At 42.6% G+C, this 27,104-nt stretch overlaps 1 protein-coding gene across 1 annotated transcript in view; it reads right to left on the minus strand.

Moving 5' to 3' along the window:
* Positions 1-27,104, minus strand: part of SLC13A4 (solute carrier family 13 member 4) — a 49,679-nt gene that overhangs the window by 18,733 nt on the left and 3,842 nt on the right. Inside the window, exons 2-9 of the mRNA XM_048501521.1 lie at positions 17,938-18,066; positions 14,380-14,516; positions 13,405-13,586; positions 10,950-11,004; positions 9,164-9,203; positions 6,530-6,607; positions 4,152-4,342; positions 338-457 (exon numbers count right to left, since the gene is read on the minus strand). Of these exons, the coding sequence (XP_048357478.1) occupies positions 338-457; positions 4,152-4,342; positions 6,530-6,607; positions 9,164-9,203; positions 10,950-11,004; positions 13,405-13,586; positions 14,380-14,516; positions 17,938-18,066 (932 nt within the window). The remainder of the gene's footprint in view (positions 1-337; positions 458-4,151; positions 4,343-6,529; positions 6,608-9,163; positions 9,204-10,949; positions 11,005-13,404; positions 13,587-14,379; positions 14,517-17,937; positions 18,067-27,104) is intronic.

Genomic DNA, 27,104 nt, shown 5'->3' on the forward strand with positions numbered 1-27,104 from the left:
ATTTGAATAAAAGTGAAATATAATTGCAAGCAATCAAGCCATTAAAAATTATTTCAGATGTTCTAGGACTAAGATCTGCTGAGGTTTTGTTGAAGTTTAACCCTCCTTTGTTGTCAGCAAAACCTAGGAAGCTGCTGCCTGGCCTGCTATTCTGGATCATACCTGTAGCATATCTTGCACAACTTACTTGTGTGTGTTAAGTACCATCAAGTCACTTTCAACTTATGGTGACACTACGAATCACTGTGCTCCCAAACATCCTACTGTTAACAGCCTTGCTCAGGTCTTGCAAACTGAAGACTGTGGCTTCCTATTTAGAGTCAACCCAACAACTTACTTGCAACCGAGGAAAAGCCAGTGCATCCAGAACCAGGTCAGCACCAACATGATGAGAGAAATGGGGAAGCTGAATAGGAACCAGGTGCCGAAATTTACCACATCAGCGTTGGGATAATGGCTGTAAAGCAAAGAACCTCATCAGTGATCAAAAACATATTTTATGCTGACCCCTCTCAGAGGAGAAAAAGGACAAGCAATGTGCAAAGCCCATCAGATCCACAAACGTGGCATTTAACAATTTGAATGGAGATAGGACAATAGGGAAGGAATGAAACAAACTAATCAAAAAGTCAAGTGGGTCAGAATGCAAGGACTGTCATGTTTGGAACTCCCAAGAATGTTTCCTTTGTAAACAGCAGACACACAGGTGTTTGGTTCTGATCAGGATCACAGTGTGGGTAGGGTCTTTTTTCTCTTTTTGATTAATTCTGAGTTGAAACAGCCCCCTAGAGCTGATGTTTATCCCATTGTCCCAACAGTTTGCCCTGGTTCTCCAGATTTAGTGGTTAGGCTGCTGGATTAGATCCCAAGACAGGAAGATTCAGATCCCCTACTTGATCACAAAGCTCAATAGGTCACCTTGGGCCACTCTCTCTCAGCCCACCTCACTGGACTGTTGAAATTACAAAAGCAGAAGGTAGAGCCATTCATGCCACCCTGAAGGAAGGACAATAGACATATATTAGATAGATTCTTCCTTCCGCACTATAATCCCAAACTGGATTGGACCTAACAGCTGTTTATGAAGGAAAGTCACCTGGAAGCACCAACCATTACCATCTAAGCATCTCAGCTAGTTGCAGTTCTAGCAATCAAAAGCAGGTTTCCCAAAGTTACTAGCTATCAACAAACACCAGAAGCTAACAGATAATAGTGAAGCCTGGACACAGAAATGCAGTGATGTAGAAGAAGATGGGACAGACAGCACTCAGAGGCAAACAACTCATCAGATGCAGATGAGTGTAACTAAATCCTAACTTTTTCTAAAAAAACCATTGAAAAGTAGCCTTGGGAAGAAGTGGGTGACAGGGAGAATAGATGCTCAAGCCCTCTCCTGACAGTTGTTTTTATAGTCAAATAGCTCCTAGTTCCATGAAGCTGCTTCCCCCCAGCCCAGGAGCCGCAGATAGTAATGTAATTTTGTAAACAAGTATCTTCAGTGGTGGGATGACTATGGGGATGTCATTTTGAATGGGAAAATGGCCACTGAGACATGTAAGGGTGACTCACTGCATCTTTCCATTTCCTCTCTCCTCTCCAAATGGAATAAAACAAGCAGGATGTGATGCGTAGACTGGGACAGGGGAAGGAATACAGGTGGAATGATATATGGCTTGTGAATCTATACTTTCCCAAGAGTCATAGGAAAAGGGCATGTCAGCAAAATGATGTGCCCGAAAGCCTCTGCAATTGCTTCTGTGTTCAGATGAGTCTAACCTTAGGATATTTCACTCATTTCACTCATTGCGCACATTGGTGCTTCTGTTGCTAGCAGTTCAGCTCCAAGAAAATGTGGATTCTCCTTCAACGACTTTGTTTTGCTCTAGCTGATGGCACTCCAGTGGTTCATTCTTTGTTCTGATCATGTTAATGCTGAGCCATGTTCACACTGAATAATAATACATTTCTTGTGGTGATTTTTTTATAAGCCAATTTGAACATGTTTTTTGAGGGAAAGTGGGCATAATAACAACTTCAAATAGTAAAGGCTGGCTTTTTGTACAGATAGAAGTTCAAGAGGGGCAAACATGGCCACCATTTAGGGCTCTAAAAACCCGAGGTTTTGATTCCCAGGTTAGACAAAATATCAAAAATTGGATCAGGTAGAGGCAATGGTAGAGAGGAAAGGGGGAGAACTGGATTTCCTCCCACACAAGTTTTTGTGGGGACCCCCCCACCCCAACTTATCTATATGGAACATGATTTAAAATTTTTGGTTATCTTAGAAATACTTTACATTTTACATGTATGCTAATATTTTTTTTTGAGTGGAGCTCTGTGTGAAATGGCCTTCAGAACAGCCAAAGAGATAACATTCCTTCTGGCTGTGTAAACATGCACTGAAAATCTAGAACGGATTCTATTTTGTGAAGCTTTTGATGGTATTTTTTTCAAAGTATCTTACTTAAATTCTATTGCCCTCCTAAAGCTTTTCTTTGAAAACAATTCTTAAAAATAAATGTGCACAAAAATGTTCATAAAATCAGATAGTTTTTTCTTATGTAGTCGTTTAAGCATGCCTTTGGCTTCATAAATTTCCATTTAATTTTCTTCATATTGTTTGTTACATTCAAAAACATAATGATGTTGCACTTTGAGAATTATTGCTTTGCAGGGGGGAGAAATCACTAGAACAGATGGAGCCATCTGAGAAACAAAGGAAGCTCTTTTTTCCCCCTTCATTCCAGAGACTATATAGATAACAAAAATTTTTTTTCAGACAACTGAAGCAGCGTACTGTTAAGGATAGTGAACTACAGAAATTCAGCCTGTTCAAGTTTCCATTTGGCCATGAATCCATTGGGTGGCCTTGGGCAAGCTATGATAGGAGCAATCCTAATCAGATCTAGTAGGGTTACCAGGTGCCTGCTAATGGTGGGTAACCTTCCAATGATTTCATCTACTGTCTGCCGAAACTCAGCTACTTGGCAGGCAGAAGCAGGCTGGCCAAAGGGCGTAGTGAATTGTCAGCACATGATGATGTCACTTCTGGTGTGATGTGGAAGCACCAGCATTGCACTGGGGGAACATTCTATCACTGTCCCCAAAACTGTATCATTTCCAGGGCATCACTCCAGTGTGATGCTGGCCCTTCCACATTGCACTGGAAATGACATCATCATACAGTGATGCAGATTGCCACTCCCCTGCAAGAATAAGTACCTGACTGCCAACATCTTCCACTGGTTGTCAGGCAGTTCTAAGATCTACTTGGAACTGTCAGTCTCATGCCTTTTACTGGGGGTTATTCCCAAGCAAGAGTTCTTAGGAATGCAGGGCAGCCCATTACTTGACCTCAATAAGCAGGGCAAGCCCTGATATCTCTATAGACCTGTTGTAAAATTCACAAAAAGAATTCACATAAAGCTGTTGGTGCATTCAGTCTGAAATCTGTGGAATTTAGTTACGAGCAAACATGAGATGAAGTTGGCTGTTAGGGAAAAAGCATATAAAAATACTGGGTTGGATTTAGATGAAATATTTAATGGGCAAACAATTTCTGCCCACAATTTTTCAGCCTCCCTCCTCCTATGGTGGTCGTGCTTGCCAAGCACTACCTTCCTTGGCCATGCAGGCCACAGCCCTTCAGGCTGTAGAAGCCTTGGGAAAGCCAGGAACCACCTTCGCCAGGCCGAATGAATTTTGGGCAGGCCAAGCTCTGCCTCCTCTGCCTGGAATCTCTGGCTGGAATCTCCTTGCATGGATGGGCTGGCTGCTGCCTTGACCACATGGGCCCTTCCTACCACTCTGCTGTCCTGACTATTCAGTCCATAGCACAAAGTCCTGGTGGCCATAATGGCCAATCTGCTCCTAATGTCCAGTTTGGCAATCAGCCTTGTGATGTCACTCCTCTTCTTATTCCCAATCTGACAAACTCTAGGGCACAGGTGAAAAACTCACGGCCCTCCAGATGTTATGGACTACAGTTCCCATCATCCCCTGCCAGCATGATGCTAGCCCCTTTAGATAGTCCCCATGTGGGAAGTTTGCTGGAGGAGGAGCAACCTCTCAGAAGTTGCAACAAGGCCATCTGATCATGGCTCCACACCAGTCTTGATGAACAGAGTATACAGAAAGTGTACATGACTCACTTGTTAAAATACTCTAAGAAGATGAGATTAGTGGAGGTGCCGATGATGGTGGTGAGTCCTCCGATGGTTGCTGCATAGGAGATGCTCAGGGAGAGGCACTTGCAGACCATCTGATCATGTTTGGACTGATAGTGGCGTTTATTGCTGAGATCCAGTTTTTGAGGTTTGGGCGGGAGAACAAGGATCTGAGCCTGTAAAGAAACCATGTCCTGTAAGTACAAACAATCCCAGCACTGTGAGTGCATCTCTAGTGCAAGAAATTAGCTGCTCTTTGCTAATCTGCCCATATTGATTCTTTTTTCTGAAGAGTCACAGCTAATGTATGGTGACCCCTACTGGGGTTTTCAAGGTAAGAGACATTCAGAGCTGGTTTGCCATTGCCTGCCTCCATGTCATACCCCTGGAATTCCTTGGAAACCTCCCATCCAAATATTAATGCGGGTCAAGGCTAAGATTGTGTGACTGGCCCAAGGTGACCCAGCAAGTTTCTATGGCAGAGTGGGGATTTGAACCTGGTTTTTTTTCCAGATCCTAGTCTCACACCTTAACCACTTTACCTCACTGGCTCTCCGCCCATGCTGAAACGTGTAAAAAAAAGACTCTTGAGTTTACAATTGCCTAAGGCTCTAGCAGCATCATTAAAGACCAGCTCCTCCAAATCTAGAAGTTATTTAAATCAGTATTTTCAAGCCATCCATTCTCACCTCTCCAGATCCCTGTGCAACACGAATGTTCTCACTTTCACCTTCCCCTCCCCTCTAATTTTTTTGGACCTTGCTATTTCACAGGTATCCAACAATCAGCAGTCCAAAATGCCCCCTGAAATACTCTTTCTGTGAGATGGGGGACCCCAAAGATCAACACTGAGGGACAAGTGGAGTCCAGGTGCTGCAGGAGAGGAGAACTGTGCCCTTATGTATGTTTGTAGGTATGCAGATTTTTTTAACATAATACTTTTTATTAATTTCCTTCTTAAAAAAACACTGAACATAAAACACACATAAAACCATTGAAACACCTAAGACATCAACAAATATTAACATGTAACAAGTATCAAAAGACCCACGTTTACAGTTACCCAAACATAATCTATCCTACCACAACTACCCATGACATAAACAGATTTTGTATGCAGGTATGTATGCAGATTCTTTTTAGACGAGATCCGATATCTTTCAAATTCTCAGTTTTTCCCAGTTCTGATGGGACATGGGCTGTCTTATCCCTAGGCTGTTGTGAGTTTTAACTTCCTGCCAGATTTTCACATAACTGACTCTTCTCCCTCAGTAGCAGAATATCTGTGAGCAGTCCACAACATTATGACAGATCATCCAGTGAATATTCTTCGATAAGCAGCAGACAATGGCAAGCATACTGGAAATTATGTATGGCATCAATTTGTGGCGGAGCAAACACTATCAAATTCAACTCCACTCCACTGTGTGGCAGAATCATTCATCTGTCAAATATATAAAATCTGTATAATGTAGGCCATGATATACTGTAACTGCAGAATGCTGCAGATAGTTCCAGATGACTCAGAACATCCCGAAATCGAGGACTGTTAGTCACTGAGGATAATTGAATAAGTGATGGTTGCCCAGAGCGCCTGCTTTTAAACAGGATTTGTAATGTGTTGTCGACTTCAGGGTAACCGTTCTAGAAGGCTTATTAGGTATTACAAACTTTAGGCCTGGGTAGGAAGAAAGACTCCCTGGATGGGAGAGCACTGGGGGATGCGCTTAGGATGCTTGATCAGGGTCATTTCCAAACCAGAAGCTAATTACCATGATATGGTCTATTTCTCTCATTCCTGAAATAGCATCCCTTTTTCATGATTCAGAAGATCATGCCTAGAACTTCCTGAAGCACCAGAATATTTCCTGATGATAAACTAACTGCCTTCTGCTTCTTTTCTGTGGGAAATGGAACATTTCAGTCAGACCTTCAAGTCTTTTTGACCCAGCTAGCCTCAACACTAAACCACATTCAAAGAGGCCCCTAATGGTAATATGACAAAACAATTTAACCACAATTCTGTCAAACCACATTGGTGGAAGTGTTATTTTTGACAGATTCTCTGTACTGGAAAATGTTGGGAACCCTATGAAAGGGAAAACCAGAGCAGGAATGCCACTGGTCACTATTACAGAGATTTAATGCAGAAACTGAAGTGCAAAAATAAGGACATCAGAAGGGCACTGCTACATCAGATCAAGGCTCCGAATATTCCAGCCTCCTGTTTCCTACAGTGGCAAACCATGGAGAGTTCCATAAGCAGAGTACAGAAGACAAAGCATCCCCTTACGGTAGTCTCCAGATGTGGGCTACCCTGTGCTGATTTATCTTTTTTCTGGACAGGTGGATTGGGTTATTACCTGAGGTAGATGCTGCCCATTGGTTTTGGAGCTGATAGTTCCTATTGTGTTGGCTATCATGTGTACGCCATTCATGTTCTAAGGGAAAACAAAAGGCCATTCATCAGATGGGCATTTGCTAAAACACCACACATGTAAGAATCTTGATTTAACCATACGTACAGTCGTATAAATGTGCCTGCTATGGTTTATCAGTGCATACATATGTATCAGTAATGTGGGAGGGAGAGGCACATGAACAGGAGATACCAAAATCTTTGGCAAGCTGTGTGTGCTTTCTGTACCAACTTTGAACAAGAAGAAGAAGGGGAACATCTTTCTGAGGGCTGGATGAGATCTGGGAAGAACTTCTTTCCTCCTCTATTTGCGAACATTGAGTCTGGGTGTTGCCAGATGCATTGTTCCTAGTGTAAACCAAAGGGCATGAGCCAACATTTCCCATGGCTTGTAGTCCAAGGCCTTAAGGACTAAACCACGCATGATCTTTTTTTGCCAAGTCAGGTCTGAAATTGACTCACTTTCCCCACCGCTGCAAGAAAAGTCTTTTTGAAAATCAGTGGAAGCCTGATATGGCTCGGAATTGCAGTATGTATATTGGGGGGGGGGGGTTCCCTTTGCACAATTTTGGCTTGGGAAGACAGTGCAGGGAAGAGGCAGGACCCCCTCCTCCACTCACACCCCAGTTCTGAGCTGAATTGGGCTTCCACTGATTTTTATAGCAACCTCTCTTGTAGCTTCTGTCATAAGAACAAGCCAGTTGGATCAGACCAGAGTCCATCTAGTCCAGCTCTCTGCTACTCGCAGTGGCCCACCAGGTGCCTTTGGGAGCTCACATGCAGGATGTGAAAGCAATGGCCTTCTGCGGCTGTTGCTCCCGAGCACCTGGACTGTTAAGGCATTTGCAATCTGAGATCAAGGAGGATCAAGATTGGTAGCCATAGATCGACTTCTCCTCCATAAATCTGTCCAAGCCCTTTTTAAAGCTATCCAGGTTAGTGGCCATCACTACCTCCTGTGGCAGCATATTCCACACACCAATCACACGTATAAGAACATAAGAACAAAATGTCCGGCTATGAGGAAAGTGAGTTAGGTTGGATCTGACTTGGCAAAAAAACATACTGTGTAGTTTGGCCCTAAGGCCCCTTCCACTCATGCAGAATGAGGCATTCACTTTCACAATTGTTGGCAAGTGGATTTTGCTGTTTCACACAGTAAAGTCCAGCTGCAAAGTCCACTGAAAGCACATTATTCTGCCCGTGTGGAAGGGGCCGAAGTGAATCAGGCCAGTGGATCCAGGACTGACCCAATATCAGACGTACTACATTGTTTCTTTCCCCCATGTTTGCTTATTTAAATTGCATTTTCATATTTTGTAAGTTGCTCTGGGTCTCCGTGTGAAGAAAAGTATATACAGTGGAACCTCGGTTTTCGTTGGTAATCCGTCCAAAAAGAACCGATGAAAACCGAATCCGATGAAAACCAAGGCAAACTTTTCCATAGGAATCAATGTAAATCCAATTAATCCGTTCTAGGCTCTCCAAAAAACATACCCAAAACATATTTTTGGTGAATAAACATAGTATTTAATGCTGAAAACAGTAACAAACAATAACACTAGGACCAGCTTCAGAGCCAGTGGACCAATGTTGCACCAGACAGCTGTCCAAAGAGGTCTGTTTCTGACGCCTCTTTAAGATTTGTCTGAAATGGGGCAAGACATTGTCATTAAACAAGTTGCAGACACGGCCTGCAACAGCTTTGTCTGGGTGATTTTTCTCCACAAACCCCTGCACCTTACTGCAAATAGATGAAAACCGAGGCAAATCTATGAAAACTGAGTCAAATTTTTCACTGAAAAAATTGATGGAAACCGAAGGCAATGAAAACCGAGGTTCCACTGTAAAAGTATTTAAATGCACCCAAAGAAATGGTAACAAGGACTTATCTCTACTGCACTGATTCCATTTCAGAGACAGGACCAGCTATTTTGACTTCAGAGGACTGAGAAGGGTATACCTTTGCTTAGGACTGCACTGCAACAGGACTGAAAGAGCACCGAGGAGTCAGGCTCAGTGGCTCTGGTGAAGTAAGCCGCACATTAATCCCTGCTGCTGAGCCAGTGTCTCATGATGATCAAAGAAGGGGAGCCAATAAAAGGCTTCACTCTGATGCGACAGCAGCTTTAGCTTTCCCAATAAAAGCGACTGTCTGGCTTGCTTGCTTTCTGAGCCTTACAAAAATGAATTTTTACATCGTCTCAAACATAACGCTTGTCAATCGAGACAGTTCTCACCCTGGGTTGTGAGGCATCAAGCACAGAAAGACCAAGTAAGGAATGTGAGTTTATCAATCAGTCATCACGTATTCCACGACCAAAAACCGGACCAATATCCCTGCAATCCTTTGATGCCATTAAAGCAAAGCTACAACATCAGCCCTTGAGAAGCATTAAAGCCACATCAAACATTCTCATAAGCATGATGTTCCTTTAAACACTGAGCGTAGCACTCCTTCAACTAGGGGAAGGAGAGGGAGGGAATAGTGCTATCATTATTGTCGAACTTCAAAGCGGCTTTCTGTCACAGATTTGAGTGTCATTTTACAAAGGACTAAGATGGCCTCTCAAACTACCTTGGAATGCATCAGGGAGTTGAAGCCGGCAGCTGTGGCACTAAAAAGAGGGGAAAAAATAAAGTAGATGTTGATTCACAGCCCTTTCATTGGAATACAGTTTTTGGAGATGTAAATTTAGAGCAGGAAAATATTAGGAGGGAAAGGAATGCGAAATCCTCTCCCCATCCACTGTATTTGGAGTTTTCAGCGGATTTCCTCCCAACATGTTCCTTAATGAGATCAAGTATGTGCTGGAACTTTGCAGGAAGAAAATGGCAGGCAAGGAATGGGAGAAAGATGGTGAAGGATGGTGAAGCAGAGAAATTATGGGCAGGGAAAGGATGCAGCTCAGACCCATTAGACATATTTTAACATTTAAAATAAATATTAAATGAACATGCTGTGCCATTTCTCTAAATGTCCCTCTCTCATGTCTGATTTTATTTAAAATGGTGAGAACGTAAAAAAAAAAAAGCCTTGCTGGATCACACCAGTCCTGTATCCTGTCCGACAAAGTGGCCAACAAGTTCTTCTGCAAGTCCAATGACAGGGCATAGAAGCGAAGTTCCTTTCCTGATGTTACCTGATGACACTGGGATTCAGAGGTTTACTGACTCTGTACATGGTGGTTCCCTCATAGTTGGGCTCTCTTATGTATACTTTTTCCCCCCCCCCCCCCCCGTATGTTGTTATTGCAAACTCTTTCATTTTGGCCTTTTTGTTGTTGTTGCTGGTATTCCCTCTGTTTCCTTTTGGGGTTTGTGCTATTATTATTATATCGTGTATATGCTACTGGCATAAAATAACACAGTAGTAATAATGATAGGGTAAATTCTATGAGGGAAAATCAACAGAAGTAAACGGACAATCAACCGAAGGAAACAGAAAACAGTGCAAAAAATAAAGTTCATGGGTTCAATTAACAGATGAGAGAAATACAAATCAAACAGTTTTTTTTCAAAATTAGAACATCAGGGCCAGTGTTGGGAGGATCTCAGGTCTCATTAATTGTTCTGTTAACTGTCCTATAAAGCAATGTCTGTCCCCTTTTGCACACACAATGTCTGGCGCCTTTTGCACACGCAAAATAGTGTGTTTTCAAACCACTTTCACAACAGTTTGCAAGTGGATTTTGCTATTCCGCACAGCTTCAAAGAGCACTGAAAGCAGTTTGAAAGTGCATTATTCTGCATGTGCGGAATGAGCCTCTGTAAAGCACTGTCATGCCACCACCAACATAGGGCAACCCCTTCAGGAGTTCTCAAGGCAAGAGACAAAAAGAGGTGCTTTGCCATTGCCTTTTTCTGCACAGGAATCCTAGTATTCCTTGTGGTCTCCCATCCAAATACTAACTAGGGCTGACCTTGCTTTGCTTCTGTGACTAGATGAGATTGGGCTAGCCTGGGCCATCCAAATCCTGGCATTGTAGACACTAAAAAAATAACCATTTAAAAGGATTGGAGAAACTACAGAGTTTCTTTCTACATTTGGAAAGATTCCTTCCTTCCAGTACAATGGTAGTTGGGTTGAAGGAAAGAAACCATTGATCCCTCTTCCAGCTCCCATTGTCAGTCACACATATGCATGCAAGAAATCACCTTTTGCATTTCCACAGCAATGAACATAATCATAATGAAGTCCCAATCATCCTTGCCTCATGTCACACATCCTGTTATCCTTCCCATAAACTGATCTACCCTGTTTTTTGCAATCTGATATTTGCTTCTCCGGATGTTACATTTTATCTCATTGTGACCTGTAAGGGTTCAAATGTCCATTATTGCTGGACAGGCTTCGTTCTTACTCCTCGTTGATGAAGATAAGCTCCAAGGATGGTTGCCCACGCTTTTCCTCAATACCTGCAGAAGAAAAAAAGGTCACTTCAAAATTTTGCATGCAATATACCAAGAACAGGAAATATAGGAAAAAACTATTGACTCATGTATCTCAGACAACCCCAGTTATCTGACAATACATATGGTGCCAGAAACAAAATCTCATGGGGATTTTAAGTCTGGAGAAATGCTCGCATTGCAAAATGTTGAAACTGATCTCAAATCACTGGAGGTTTCTTAGAACTCAGATTTGGAACATGACATCTAGATTTTCACAAACAAATATAAGCACGGAAAGAAATCTACCTTCTACTGCAAAACAGGAAGAGAGTGAATTTCATAAATATGACATTTGCAAGTAGATTCTTCAACTCTGAGGCTCATTCCACACATGCAGAATAATGCACTTTCAAACTACTTTCAGTGCTCTTTGAAGCTGTGCAGAATAGCAAAATCCATCTGCAAACAGTTGTGAAAGTGGTTTGAAAATGCATTATTTTGCGTGTGCAGAAGGGGCCTGAGAGTGTAAATCCAGTTTTTAGCATAAAATTCCTTTTATCTAGAATTACTGCTCTAGATAGCATGTATACACATAGCCAAATATTATGTGTGATTTGGACTGGATCATGGATTTGAAACACCCAGAATTCACTGACCACGCTGCTGATCTTTGCAGGTTTTGAAGACACAGGACCTTTTCAATTTGGATGTATGAAAGAGACTTCCATGATTTACTCTACCTCTCTCTATTTCCTTTGAATATGCCATAAATGACCATACCAAGTGGCTGCCTTCCTGGATCAGACCAAGGTCCATCTAGCTTTCTCCAACAGAGCACAGTCACAAACCATAGGACATGGAAGTGGAAGAGATGGACATGGCTCAGGAGTAGAGCATCTGCTTTACAGCCCCCAGCATTTCCAGTTAAAAAAAATATCAGGCAGAGTGGACAGTACTTTAATTCATTTAAGTATTTTATCCCTCTTGTTTCTTCAAGGGAGATCTAAAGAGGCTCACAAAAATGTGGGGAAAGGAAATGAAAGGGAAAGAATCTAAACAAGCAAAATACAATTTAAATGACTAAACAAGAAACAAATCCACATATACTCAGCCACAGGCAGGGATGGGCCTAGAAACACTGGGCTGGGCCATGCAAGGTCACAGGATATTAAACATGGATGAAGAGTGAAAGGCCAAGCACTGCTGTAATGAGGGGAGAATGAGGGGGCTACAGCTCCTGGTGCTACTTCCTGTGCATTGCCACCCCCCCCACTCGCAGCTGCACCCCAATCTGGGGCTGGAGAACAGTAAAGGCCAGCAGAACTCCACACTGGACTAGCCCCACACTGGCCTAGCATCCCACCCAGGTCTCCACACGGAGTTTGGCACAGTAGTTTGCTACTGACCTCAGCTGGCAGGTCCCAAGCCTTGCTGAGGCTAGCAGCAAACTGAGCATTCAGCTGATCCTCCTCTACTTTTATACTGTTGGATACACCCCCAAGCTCCACCTCCTACCAGAGAAGGACTGGTTATGTGCTCAGTCTGAGCCTAACCTCAGTCAGGCTTGGATCCAGCTCTAAGCTGCAGGCTCTCAGCCAGGAGCTTAGAGCTGGATCCAAGGCTGGTTAATATTGCTCCAATCTCCATGTGGAGATTGTGTTGGTTGGCCTCACACATGACTTCCACATGGAGATGGGGGCAAGATGAACATGCCTGGTCACACTCCCAACCTCTACAATTGGGCTGGAGCCAGCTGGCTGGCTTCACACCTGACCTCCATGTGGAGATGGGGTGGGGGGTGAGCCTGGTACTTAGCTGTTTTCCCAACGGGGTGCGGTATAGTTGTGGGTGGAATTTTAACAAGCTATGCCCCTGGGGCCAAGAACCATTTGGCTCTTGCCCTTTGGCTCATGACAAAACACTCATGTGTCTAGCCATGCTCCAGCTAAACTCTTTAACTAAATGGACTGATGGATTGACTTGTTATATATGTTAGCACAGCGATATAAACACACTGGAAGCTTCCCAACAGCTTGCACAGGAGAAAGACACAAACAGCACAAGTTGCTCTTTTCCAAAGAAAGGCTTTATCTTTTGGTGCAGAAGAAATATTGTGCAGTTTCACTTTGCTCTCTGCTCTTCGCTCTCCAGCTGTCAGCAATCAAACACTCCCACTTCAACAACCAACTCCAACAACGCCACACGACACACACACTTTGTTAGACAGTTATATAGAGACACTATCCAATCAGCTTGTGGTAGAAATTGCTGACTAGCACATTTTCCTTTGACAGCTGCTGATCTAGATCTGAATATGTCAGTTTCTATTTCATATAGCTCAACAATATAATAGCTTCATGTTTGCAGCAATTAAGTCTAGGGTCATAAGTGTCTAAAAAGGTCAAGATGGTGTTCAGCATGTACCTGTGTTTTCTCGGTCTGCCTGGACAGAGTTGCCCATGGTGCCATTCATCTCATGGTCCTCCTCAACATTTACGAGCTCCTGGAGCACTGCTTCTACAATGGGCATCACCATGGCTGTGGTGGATGTATTGGAAAGCCACATGGACAAGATAGTTGTACAGCACATAAAGCAAAGGAGAAGCCTAAAGTACAGGAAAGAGAAGTCCTTTTGGAGCACATTATTATCTCCCCTCTCCTCTTTCCAACATCTTCACAGATTGTAGACATTTTTCCATATTGCTACCAAAATACACCAATACAGAATTCATTCTGTGTCCCCTAACAGATGTGGTTTGCTGTTGCCTTACTCTGAATAATGACCCTGGTAATCCTTGGAGATCTTCCATTCAAATACTAACCAGTGCCGATCCTGCTTAGCTTCTGAGATCTGACAGGATCACACTAGCCTGGGACATCCAGGTAAGGGCATACATAACATCCAAAAAGAACTCTGCTAAGATACATACTGTAGGGGAGTTCTTCTTAGATGTTACAGTTCACACACACTGGCAGGATGTCAACTATGTATAGACCCTTCAGATATTTCTGGTTGCAATGTTGTCTGAAAAGGGCAATGCCTGACGCTTTAGCTTTGCAACATGCAAACCAGAAACCTGAAAATTCAGAATTTTGCATGTCATGTACCTATTGTCTCTTATTGACAATAAGGAAAGTACATGTAGTCAGAACTGCCAATACATGCAGTTAGCAGTCTCCTGGTAAGCATGACTGCAACACCTGAAAAGTGCCGGGAGGTATCTGGAAAGTTGCTTTATCATTTATTCCTAAATGTCTATCATGCATCCTCAGTTCAATTGGCGACTGAAACAGCTTTTTAAAAGTGCTTCAGTTAAAAGGCACCACATGTTAACCCTTATTGACAGTTTGTGCCTTTGTTTTTAATCACTCCATTTGTGAAAGAGCAGATTCACTCACATGCCTGGCTTTGCTCCAGCCATCATGACCATGCGCAAGGCGATCCGTTTGTGCAGGTTCCACTTCTCGACAGAGGCCGCCACACAAATGACTCCCATGAGAAGCAAAGTAGTATTCTTGACGTATTCAGCAGCCACCTGCAGGAAAGCCAAATTGTAGGCGATCAAACACCGTCCCGATTCTTGATAATTGTAGGTGATCAAACACCTGTTCCTGATTCTTGATAAGTGTTCCAAAACACATGTCTGGAGCTTGTGTGTTGTTTGACCCACATCTTTTGTTGCGTGAAGTAGATAATGAAAAATGAATTGGATTCCGTTTTAAGTGAAGAATGTTTGATGTTTCCCATAGATGTTCTAGTGTCCACTGAAGCCGGCGCTTAACTTTAACCCCATCTGGTTTGTGATTACTGCTTTGAAAATGTGCCACCACAGACGCTTCTAACTTCTGTTCCTGATTCTTGATAAGTGTTCCAAAACACATGTCTGGAGCTTGTGTGTTGTTTGACCCACATCTTTTGTTGCATGAAGTAGATAACATTACATGAGCAACAGTTAGTAAAAAACTTCAATTTTTGAACAAAACCAACAGAGTTCACCCATACTTCCTTGCCTTCTACAGTCAATGTACATGTAGAGCATCCCTCACATTTGTAATGCTCAACTGTGCTAAAAGTTGTTACAGAGTGCCCTTATATCAGCTCTGGTCTGGTAATTACCCCAAAATCTGGTTTTTCCTAGCCCCAGAAGTGGTAGTTGTTGTCACCCAGGAAGGTCTTGAATGACTGGCCAAAAATTCTTAACGATTTGTTGAATCTTGTGGCTAGTCCATGAATATTCAAATGACCCCACTATTTTCTGATGTGTTGTGGACAGTTTGGGGGTAACTCTAAAAGCTGCCAGGAAAATGGAAGTTCAATGACTTAACAGGGGTTATCCCTGGGAGCTGATTGAAAAAAAGCCAGATTTAAGATGGAACAAGTTGACAGATCCCAATCTCCATCTGGGAGTCTTTCTGAATATCGGCTGCTGAAGCATCTGAAGATGGAGCGACCAGTCAAGCAATAGGAGTCTTCTTCAAGGGTTGACTGTTGAGGAGAGGGGAAGGTTGAAACTGATAGTGGCAAATTGGAACAAAGCCCCAAGAATCCTGGGAAATTTAGCAAATAGGGTTACCAGCCTTCAGGTAGAGCCTGGAGATCTCCTAGAATCACAGCTGATCTTTAGATCACAGAGGTTTGTTCTGCTGGAGAAAAGGGCTGCTTTGGAGGGTGCACTCTATCGTACTCTATCATATGGAGGTCCCTTTCCTCCCCAAGCTCCACTCCCAAATCTCCAGGAATTTCTCAACTTGGAGTTGGTATCCCTAAATATAAATAACCAGCTTTTGTCCATGTTTTCCAAATGAGTATCAAGGAGGAATTTTTTAAAATAATGTTTGTCACAATTAAAAAGTTGGTCAATGACTCTTGAATGTTCATATCCTGGCTTGTTTCCACTAACCTATCTCATTAGCCTTTTAATACCCCCTCCACTTCCAGGTTAGCCTGTGCAAGAATTTTTTAATAAAATGTGATTTTGAAGGAACAGCAAAGAGTTATTCGAAACTAGCAACACAAAAGCTTTTATTGTTTCCCTTTATCCCTTTCACATTTTGTGGTGTCTAGACACAACAGCTAATGTTCTTATTAGCACAAGGCTATATTGGCTGCTGAAGCATCGGCTGCTGAAGCATCTAGTGGCAGGATTGCTCTAGATCATTTGGGGAGAGAACCTGCTTGAAGTGCTCAAGCGTACCTGAGTTAAAACTTCACATGCAGATGCTGCTCCATTTGATGGCCAGACTTATAGTTCAACTCTCAGTATACTTACTCGAAAGGAAGAGCTGGTTCATTTGTTACCAGCAGATGCATGGGAGCTGTTGAAGCATCCAGATAATGGATAATGTGGCATGCAACCAACATTGTTCCTCTGAGTCATGCCAAGAACAGCCACACCTTTCTGAGCCTATGAAGTTCAAAAGATTTAAAGGGTGCACCTCTGTTTACAATCCCACTGTAAGCCGCACCATTCATTTATTTCAAATGTTTCAGGAGAAATCTTGCTGGAGCTGTATCAGCTTGGATACAGTTGCAGCCACTGGGTTAACCAGCAAACAGACGGGATCCAGATGCTGCTGCTGCAGTCATCAGAGTTATGGGATAACAGGATTGGAAATTGGAAAGCAAACCAAGCAGAGTAGGAGTAAATGTGAGCAGTGAAGGGCAGGGTTATCTAACCAAGCTTCATCTTCCTAACACAATACCAGCTAACAAGGGATCACATGGTGAACCTGATGAAATGACTGTGCTACAGAATGAATGAAATCTGATGTCATGTTGACCTTATTGAGGGACAACAGAATCAAGTTACAGTGAGTGATAGGTGTCCTAAATCCCATAGTCCTCATCCTGCATGGGTGTAGGCAAAGATGCAAGTTCAGCAAAGAAGGTTAGCACAGTTGTCAACCACTTGCTCCAGAAATACTTCCATCACAAGGCTTCCATGGCCACTGCATAATATAGGCACTTCTCTGTATGGTCTCCTCTAAGAAAGATGCACATTTTAGCTTTATTCTAAGAAGGATGTATATTTTAGCTTTATCTGAAAAAAGCTGATTATTTTAGCTTTATTCTATGAAAAATGAATATTTTAGTTTAATTGCATGTCCCCCCCTCTCATAACCTGCAAGGAGGGCTACCACATTAGGTAGTCACTTTCCACTCAAGCCCTAGCATGTACCATTACCTTCATGCACAACAACAGGCTAAGATATAACAGTTCATTTTCTGGTGTGGGATCAGCTACCCTGCCTCAGCTTACCAGTATCTGCTTTGCTGGTAACATATGATATGACTAATCCTAATAATTCAGTAGGAATTGTTTCTTCAGTAAATAAAATGGTATGGTGTATGGGGAGACTTCTGCTATTGGTATTATATAGGAACTGATTAGCAGATTTGCACACTGTATTCTCTTGGCACTTTATTAAATTGAACTTTTGATGGGGTGCTGTGTGGTTTCTGGGCTGTATGGCCGTGTTCTAGCAGCATTCTCTCCTGACGTTTTGCCTGCATCTGTGGCCCCTTCTGCACACGCAAAATAATGTGTTTTCAAATCACTTTCACAACTGTTTGCAAGTGGATTTTGCTATTCCGCACAGCTTTGAAGAGCACTGAGAGCAGTTTGAAAGTGAATTATTCTGCATGTGCGGAATGAGCCTGTGGCTGGCATCTTCAGAGGATCTGATAGTTGGAAAGGAAAACATCTGCTAGAACACGGCCATACAGCCCGGAAACCACACAGCACCCCAGTGATTCCGGCCGTGAAAGCCTTTGACAATACATTGAACGTTTAATGCTTTAATGTGGTGTTAGAAGCCTGGAGTGCAGGGATTTTCTTTTTCTAGTTCTGTTGCTGCACTGCACTCCACATAGGTTTGTTATTTAGACACAATATCACACAATAAATATGCATATGTGAGTCTATACGACCGATTATAGAAAGACACACATCTGACCTCACTGGACTTCATGACTCCAAACAGTGGGTAGAGAAAAGCAGGAACAAGGGCCGCTGCTCCAAGGGGCACAGCTTCTGAAACCCAGTATATCGCTGTCACAATCAGCACATAGGCGCATGAAGCCTCCTGAAGGAGGAAAGAAAGAAGGGGATAAATATCACCTGAGCATTCTGGACTGCAGCAACATTTGCACATCTGCTATAACTGTGATCAAAGCTTAGGCAAATTAATTACTGGACCAATAATGGAGCTTTTAATTGACTGGTGCTGCTGTCTTATATATGCACCGTTTATCTTCTTCATTTAAAATTGTTGCCATTAAAGCTTCTTTGGAAGTTCATTATTCAAGTGGTATGAGACATATTTAAAAAACAAACAAATGAAATACGTATTTTACAACATTAGAGGCGTTATTGAGGAACTGCTTAAATTACTTTATCATTTCTCAGTTCTGCCAGTTCGTTCCTTGGAATGAAAGAGTTCTGTAACAGTTTTTCTGACAGATTTTAGGGAGAGATTACCAAATCAAACTAAATCAAGCCAATTAAACTAAAAGGGTAAGAAAAATAAGAATTCTACTTCTGATAATCTCCTTTGGTATCTGAATGATATCCTGATGTTTCGGTACTTTATAGCTCAATTCTATACAAAGTTACATCCTTCTATATTCATTAAGTTACATGGGCATAGAAGGACATAACTTTATTAAGAATTGTACTCTTAGGTTATCCAAATGTGAATAAATAATGTCCAATCAAACTAATATTTCAAATGGGCATATATTTCAAATTATGATTTAAAACAGATATGTGATTATTATAACAAGCATGTGGAATTCAACTGTCCTAAAGTGGCTCTTATCAACTATTTGATAAAAGACTTGCAGAGAAGGTAAAAGCGTGCTTCTCTCACGCCTGCCGGAACCGGAAACCGTTATCAACTATTTTGACAAGGCACAGTTTTGATATCACAATAGTATTCATTAGTTTAACCCTGGTGATAGTTTTGATTGTTTTTAAACTTTATGCGTCTAAGTAAAGATAATTCATTTTGACACAATTCATTCTTTTATGGAGATAGCTTCATTGCACCTATGTTTCATGGTTAAACATATCTTGGTTGGTGGGTGGAAGCAGGCCCAGAGAAAGGAGGGGGAGTGATCATCATCATCTTCACAATGATATCACTTTCAGTCTATGTAGAAGTGCCAGCACGGTGAGGGGGGGGGCACACACATTCTAGCACTTGTAAAAAACTGCCGTGCTGGTGGCACTTCTGCATAAACTGGAAGGGACATCGTTGTGTAGATGACACCGATTGCAACACTGAAGTCCCCTTCCTAAACCTCCCTGCTGGTTGCGAGGAGGGACCTTGGCGCCCTATATATGAAACTGATGTGGTTTAAAAAAATAACCTACCAGTTTGCAGGGTGCTAAGGGCCAGCTGATATGGCCATTTTTAAATATGACTTGTTGCCACTGTCACACTAGTTTCAGTTTGCCTCATATTTGTTGCCATCAGTATTGATCCTTCTGTTTGTTTTACCCATTTTTATGCACAGCCATTTATATACCCTTTAAATCCAAAAGATTGCAATTTAGCATGAGGAAAAAACCCAAATGATGCAAAAATTAAAATTAATAATTTATTTCTCAAAAGGGAGAATCAAAACCAGAATGTGAATATTGAAATGGAACCAGCAAGCTTGAAAAATTCAGGCACATCTTTCATGGATTTTTGCAGACATACATAAACAAGAGTCTTGGAGCATCTTAAAGTCTAATATGTATTTATTGTAACTTTTGGAGATTAGGGCCTGCTTAGTCATATGTATCTTATGAATTGGGCTCCAGCCCACAAAAGCTGCTACTACCAGATTCCTACTTGTTTTTGCTGCAACAGAAGGACACATAGAATTGCCAGCCTCCACGTGATAGCTGAAGATCTTTTGTTATTACAACTGACAGAGATCAGTTCATCTGGAAAAGATGGCTGCTTTGGAAGGTGGATTTTATGGCATTATACCCCATTGAAGTCCCTCCCCTCCCCCCTCCCCAAACCCTGCCCTTCTCAAACTCTACTCTTAAAATCCCCAGGTATTTCTTAACCTGTAGATGGCAACCTTAAGGACACAACTACCCTTCTGGTATTATTTTTAAAGAGAATGGTCTGTATCCTGTCACTCTACTCAGCAAAGTGTGAAACCTTCTCTAACCCGAGGATCCTTCCTTCAATTTAAGTGGCTCTTCCTTGAAAGGAAAGATCATGTGTTGGAGGAAGGGTCTTTGGACTGGATGAACTGCCTCCATCCAAACGGAGAATACTGCCAACTATGAGCAAAAGACAGATTAGTGTCTTTGGGAAGCACTTTTAAGCATGGTTATTCACAAATACATGTGATTGTGTCTGTCAGGAAAGTGTTCTTAGGACTGTAGCTTTAAACAGTTTGTCTAAATCCAGGCTGGGGACAAGAGAAAGTGTAGGGTTGCCATTTTACAGGTGAGGCCTGGAGATCGCCAAGAATTACAACTCATCTCCAGATGACAGTGATCATCAGTTCTCCTGGAGAAAATGTCTTCTTTGGAGGATGGACTTTACTGTATTATACCTTGCTGAGCCCCCTGCCCCCCAAAGTCCCCAGCCTGCCCAAGCTTTACCTCAAAGATTTTTCTGGAACTTTCCAACCCTAGGAGAAAGATATGGGATAACAAGGAGAATGCTATTGAAAAGACAATCTTAACCAAGTCAGCAATGCAGTAGAACCACCATATCTACCCCCCCCACCACCATTTTGATGCGGTCCCAAACCCCTTTGCTCTCATTATACTAAAAGGCCATAAGTGAGGTTGTTTAACAATAGAATTATCTTCTGCAATATTTGAATTTCTTATATGATAGTTCTGCATTTTATTTCCCCAGCACACAAAGTATGAAATAGAAATTGTCCAATGCAGATTTTTATTTCTCTGGAGCTCATGGACTCATTCTTAGAGTACATGATCTAGACACTGTGACTGGATGTTTCTTTTGGACAGGAATCAGCCAAGCGCATGGCCTGGTTGGGGTCATGCCACAGTGTCTGGTGTTTGTTTTCCAAACAGCAGCCACCCTGCTGCTCTGAATCACAAGCAAATTCTTGAAAGCTGGTTGAATCTCTAAAGCAGTTGGTGATTAGATTAGATTGGATATTTGATTTATATACCGCCCTCCCCCCGAAGGGCTCAGGTGATGCTGGTTGGGGATGGGGTACAATTCACAGTACAAACACTAATGCCTTTTCAAGTAAAGAAAGGCTTGCATTAAAGGGATTGAAACAATGAAAGAAGCTGATGGCCATTTTCTGAAACATTCTGCTAAGTCTTCAGAGGTCAGTCAAAATTAGAGTTGCCAATCTCCAGGTAGAGTGTGGAATTCTCCTGGAATTACAACTGATCTCCAGAATACAGATAACAGCTCCATAGAGAGGGCTTATCTAGCCCGCAGGCCAGGCATGTCCCCCCTCTCTTGCTCAGGCCTGGCAAACCTACTGCAGGCTGCAGGCTTGCTAGCTGAGGCAGCCACCCTCCCCCCATACCCCAGTCTGACCATGGCCAAATTCCCACTGAAATTTTAATCTAGATACAACCAAGTTTCAAAAGAATCGGCACCTTTTCATCCAGGTTCCGACCTCCTCTCTGCAGCATGTTTCTAGTGAAGACTTCTAGGCCTGCCCCTTGGGGGCAGGGGTGCCTGCTGTCAGGGGTGCAATTGTTAAGCTAGCAGCACAAAAATTTCAGAGTATCTTTAGGAGACTGTCCTGATGATACCACCCAGATTGGGTGAAGCTCATGGGGGCCAAAGTTATGGACTCTCAAATATATAGCCCCCATCTCCTGCTAGCTCCCATTGGACCCCCTGGACCAAACTTCACAAAACCTGGGTGGTATCAGTAGGAGACTCTCCTGATGATACCACCCACATTTGGTGAAGTTTGGTTCATGGGGGCCAAAGTTATGGACCCTCAAATGTGTAGCCCCCATCTCCTATTAGCTCCAATTGGAGTTTTTTTCAAAAAGGTGCATATACAAGCAGATCCAGGAAAACCCTGTGATAAGAGGAGGGGGGAGTGCCAGAAACAGAACTGATCTGTGTTCCATGGTTCGGCAGTGGGGAGATCGCGAGGAAACCTGGATATTTCGGGTGATTATCCCAGGATTAATCGCCAGTGAGGATATCACCCAAGTTACATTTATGCCATACCGAGCCATCATAACAAATGAGTTCAGCACCCTGCTCTATAGTATACCATAGATTCTAGGTAAAATCCCTTCCAAATTTCCCCCTCCACAGGCAGTGCCCCCAAATCACCAAGATTTCCCAGATTGTAGTAGTCAACCCTACTCTTTGTAGCCCTGATTGGTTGCCGCTTTTTTGTTATTCTTCTTTTTCTCCCAATTGGGTCCTTTTCATCCTATTAAAATCATCATGTGGCTGCATCTGATTGGCTACTTGATGGCATCACCATTGTTAGGAGGAAGAAGACCTCTTTAAAAGTACTAACCAACCAGGGCAATGAAGAGGTTAAAAAACCGTAACCCTGAGAAAGTGTTTTTAAGAACATTCCACATCCTCGGAAAGATCACTTTTCAAGCTAGAAATGTTTGGCCCCGAATATTCAGCTCCAAATGCCTCATCATTCCTGTTTTATTGCTTTCTCTTGTCAGCATGGAGTGTCCCAGCAGGGGGTGCTTAAAAAGTCCAAAGAAGCATCAGAATAAAATTGGGTATAAGGAGTTAATGAAGGTGGGTAGGGGAAACACATTAACTGGCAGCCGATAAAGAAAAGGAATTTCAAGCAACATGGGATCAATATAGACTCTGCAAAAGTGGAATTTGAGGTGAGATTTAAGGGAGATATAATGCATAGATCTTTCATATGCCAAGAAAAGTAAACCAGTCAAAAAACTGATGCAGATATCTGCTTGGCAAACAATATACTTTTATAATCCAGTAGTGAAGTCAACTAAATATTTGCATACTTAAATCTGGTGACTGGAGCTGTTAATGGACAAGACAGATATTTCTCTTCTCAGTCTTCATTGGCACACCAATAAAAAAGAGATACAGTCCATAAAACTTCATTAGAACATCAGTAAAACATACTACATATTGTATGAAGTAAGTACTAAAATAAATACAGTATATAAAATTCAGTTATGATTAAACAAATTTACATTTAAAAATTTATACTAAAACTCTGGAGTCAGTACTAATGATTTCAGAATTACCATCTTCCAACAAATATTGGATCACAGATTCTTTATGTGTAGAATCTCTAAACTGTAAAGTGGTCACAAATAATTATCTTCTAAGATCACCAAAAAGACCCCATATTTGTAGAAAAATCTGAAATCTATAAAAAAAATTTGGGTGTTTTAAAAACCTTAAAATGTTAAAAGGAGCATGTAGCTTTAAGCAATGAATTCCCTCAGTGGCCATTGCTAGACAACTACAGATTCCAGGCTTGACTCTGTCAGTAAAAGGCAGGGAGAGGAGGCAGGGCCCTTTTCAGATCTCTTTTGCCCTTTGAGGGCAGCACATTGGGACCAAACCTAGCTAGGGTTGCCAACTTCAGTTTAGGAAGTTCCTGGAGATTTTGTGGTGGAATGTAAGAAGAGCAGAGTTTGGGAGAGAAGAGAGGCCTCAGCTGGATAGAACAACATAGAGTCCACATTGCAAAGCAGCCATTTTCTCTAGGGGAGACATATCTGTGTCATCTGAAGTCAGGGCCAAAACGAAGGGAACTGCACCTGGGGCACGCATGTGCCCTACGCTCTGCCACGTCCCTGCTCCGGAAAAACCCTGCCATGCCCTCGCCACACCCCCATACTGGTGAGCACCTGGTGCGTTGTTCACCCCCTTTCCCTTTGGTGCTATGCCACTGTCTGGAGTGCAGTTTGGAGGTTTTTAAAGAGGTTTTTAAAGAGAGACTGGATTGCCATCTGTCAGGCGTACTTTGATTATGTGTTCCTGCATTGCAGGGAGTTGGACTTGAATGGCCCTTGGGGTCTCTTCCAACTCTATGTTTCTATGATTCTGGGATTCTGGGAGATCTGCAGGTCCTACCTGGAGGTTGGGAAACTTAGGCATGGCAGCTGTCTCTGGCTGTCTTGATACAACCCAACTTGCACGACTCATCAGACCTAGCTGCTTGCAGTTTTTCAATAGCAGGCACCTTATGAAAGTCAGCTTCAGACAGATAAAGGGGCAGATGAAGGTGGGTGGGAAGGAAATAGGGTTACCAATTCCAGGTTAGGAAATACATGGAGATTTGGGGGTAAAACCTGGGGAGGGTGGGCTTGAGGAGGGGAGGCACCCCAGAAGGGTATAATGCCAGCAGCCATTCTCTCCAGGAGGACTAGGGTTTCCAGCGTCCAGGAGGAGCTGGTGATCACCCAAAATTACAGCTGATCACCAGATGACATAAGAACATAAGAACATAAGAACAAGCCAGCTGGATCAGACCAGAGTCCATCTAGTCCAGCTCTCTGCTACTCGCAGTGGCCCACCAGGTGCCTTTGGGAGCTCACATGCAGGATGTGAAAGCAATGGCCTTCCCCCACCCAAGCACCTGGTCTGTTAAGGCATTTGCAATCTCAGGTCAAAGAGGATCAAGATTGGTAGCCATGACAAAGAGGAGTACTCCTGGAGAAAATGGCTGCTTTGGAGGATGGAATATATTACATTATTCCCTGCTGAGGTTGTATCCCTCTCCAAATCTCATCTCCCAAATCTCCAGGAATTTCCCAACCTGGAGCTAGCCATTCTGAGAAGAGAAAAAAATGAGTAAAAGGAGTCTATGGTGACTGCTCTTAACCACTGCACCACACTGCCCCAAGTTGCTCAGTAGTCCTTGCAGGTTCAGTATAATTGCTTCTACTTATACTCAGTGGTGGGATTCAGCCGGTTCGCACCACTTCGGCAGAACCGGTTGTTAAAATGGTGCTTGTAAAGAACCAGTTGCTAAATTAGTTGAATCCCCCCACCGGAACTGGTTGTTAAATTGTTTGAATCCCACCACTGCTTATACTGTATAATTGCTTATACTTGGTCAGTATAATTGCTGTATTAATTTCACATAACTATGCTATTAGATAGCTAGGCTACGTAATGGCTAAGTGGTTAACAAACCAGCTTGTCTGCAAATGCTAATCTTTTGTCGATTCCATTTAATTTGTTGTTTATGGGAACTAAGGCTGGGAAAGAGCGGGGAGCTTTTTCTTAGTTACGTAATGGCTCAGTGACTGCTGACCTTCCCATTCTTCCACACGGAACCCAAAAGGATCAGCTAGATTAGGGATTCTGAATTTGTGAATGAAGTTTCTCCAAAAGGGTGGGGATGAGAGCCTGGCAGTTCCATTGCTATTTTGGAGAAGTGGTGGCAGCACAAGTCACTCTTTCTAGAGACAAAAACATCAAGTGCCATCCGGCCCAAGTGGCTCAGCGGCACTTGTTTACAGAGGCCATTTTCCACACGATCATCATAGGACCACTGAAGAGGATAAGATGGAACATTAAGATTGAGGAGAGGACATTCCTAACTTTCCTTCAGCTTTTGTCAGAGTTTCTGTTTCTTTTGCATGTATTTATTCTATTTTAGTTTTCTCTCCTCAGGAGCTGCTTTCAAGGCCTGTTGCCAGGCGGGAAGATAGAATGTAATTTTTTTTTCAAATAAACATAATAGCGTTTCAGTTCCAAAGTCAGTTGAAGCTCAGAGAAGGAGCTCAGTGAAGAATGAATTGTTCTCCTCTGTTCCATTTTATCCTCACAGCAAGGTTTTGAGGAAGAGTAGACAGAGGCTCTCCTGGAGATGAGGGTGGTATATTGAAGAAGAGTAGTAGTAGTAGTAGTAGTAGTAGTAGTAGTAGTAGTAGTAGTAGTAGTAGTAGTTTGGATTTAGATCCCCCCTTTCTCTGTAGGAGACTCAAAGGGGCTTACAATCTCCTTGCCCTTCCCCCCTCACAACAAACACCCTGTGAGGTGGGTGGGGCTGAGAGAGCTCCGAAAAGCTGCGACTAGCCCAAGGTCACCCAGCTGGCGTGTGTGGGAGTACACAGTCTAATCTGAATTCCCCAGATCAAGTTGCCAATTGTCCAGGAAAAAAAAAAGTTCTTTCCCTTTAATATGCAGAAATATGTGGTGATAAAACTTTTCACAGCGTAGCATTACATAAATAACATCACTTGAAAAGTGCTGCTGATCAAGTTGTTATGAAAGGGATAGTTAAGAAAACCTTACGAGGAAACATGCTGTCTGCCATTTTATCCTCACAGCACCCCTGAGAGGTACACTGGGGTGAAGGATTGTGACCGGTCCAAGTTGCACAGTGACCATCACAGTTGGATGGGAGGTTGCGCACGGATCTGTCTGGTCCTTCCCTGGCACTCTGACCATTCTCTCCACTGTGTCCCTTCCCTCAAAATCTGAGCGTTGGTTTGTTTTGCCACCTGGCCTAGAAAAAACAAATGTACTGTCCCTTTAATGGATGCTTAAGCAAAAGCTTCAGCAGATCATTTTGCCATGTTAAACCTCCTATAAAAGTACAGATCTTTTCTGAAGGTTTGTTGGCAACCTTACAGATCAGTGTCTTAGTGCACGTTCACACAGATAGTGCTTCTATTTTTGCTGACTATCTCTGTAGAGAAACAGGTTCTGTGTTTAGCTTATGTCCTCCGGAACACTATGTTCTTTTGGTCAAGAATGGCCCTTCTGAGGCAATTTAAGTCATTTGACTGTGCTGAATGGGAGTAGATACAATGTTTAATACTTTTTTGTGGCTTACGTCTGCTCACTGTTCTACTACCAAGGTTCAACTAATTTTCCTCAGGAACCGAGACCCTGACAAATGCATGCCAAACTCTTTGTCTGTGTCAGATTCTGATATTTTGAATAAAAATACCTTTAACACATCTATCACATTTTTATGCCGGCCTTCCTCAGAGGAGCCACAGGCTGCAATCCTAAGGACATTTTCCCTGGAAATAAATGCCACTGAATTATACAGGACTGCAGAGGTGGGATCCAGCAGGTTCTCACAGGTTCCTGAGAGTAGGTTACTAATTATTTGTGTGTGTCGAGAGGGGGTTACTAATTGGTGATTTTGCCACATGATTTTTGCCTTAGTC

The sequence above is a fragment of the Sphaerodactylus townsendi genome, linkage group LG06 (assembly GCF_021028975.2).
Source record: "Sphaerodactylus townsendi isolate TG3544 linkage group LG06, MPM_Stown_v2.3, whole genome shotgun sequence".
In the NCBI taxonomy this organism is placed as follows: Eukaryota; Metazoa; Chordata; class Lepidosauria; order Squamata; family Sphaerodactylidae; genus Sphaerodactylus; species Sphaerodactylus townsendi.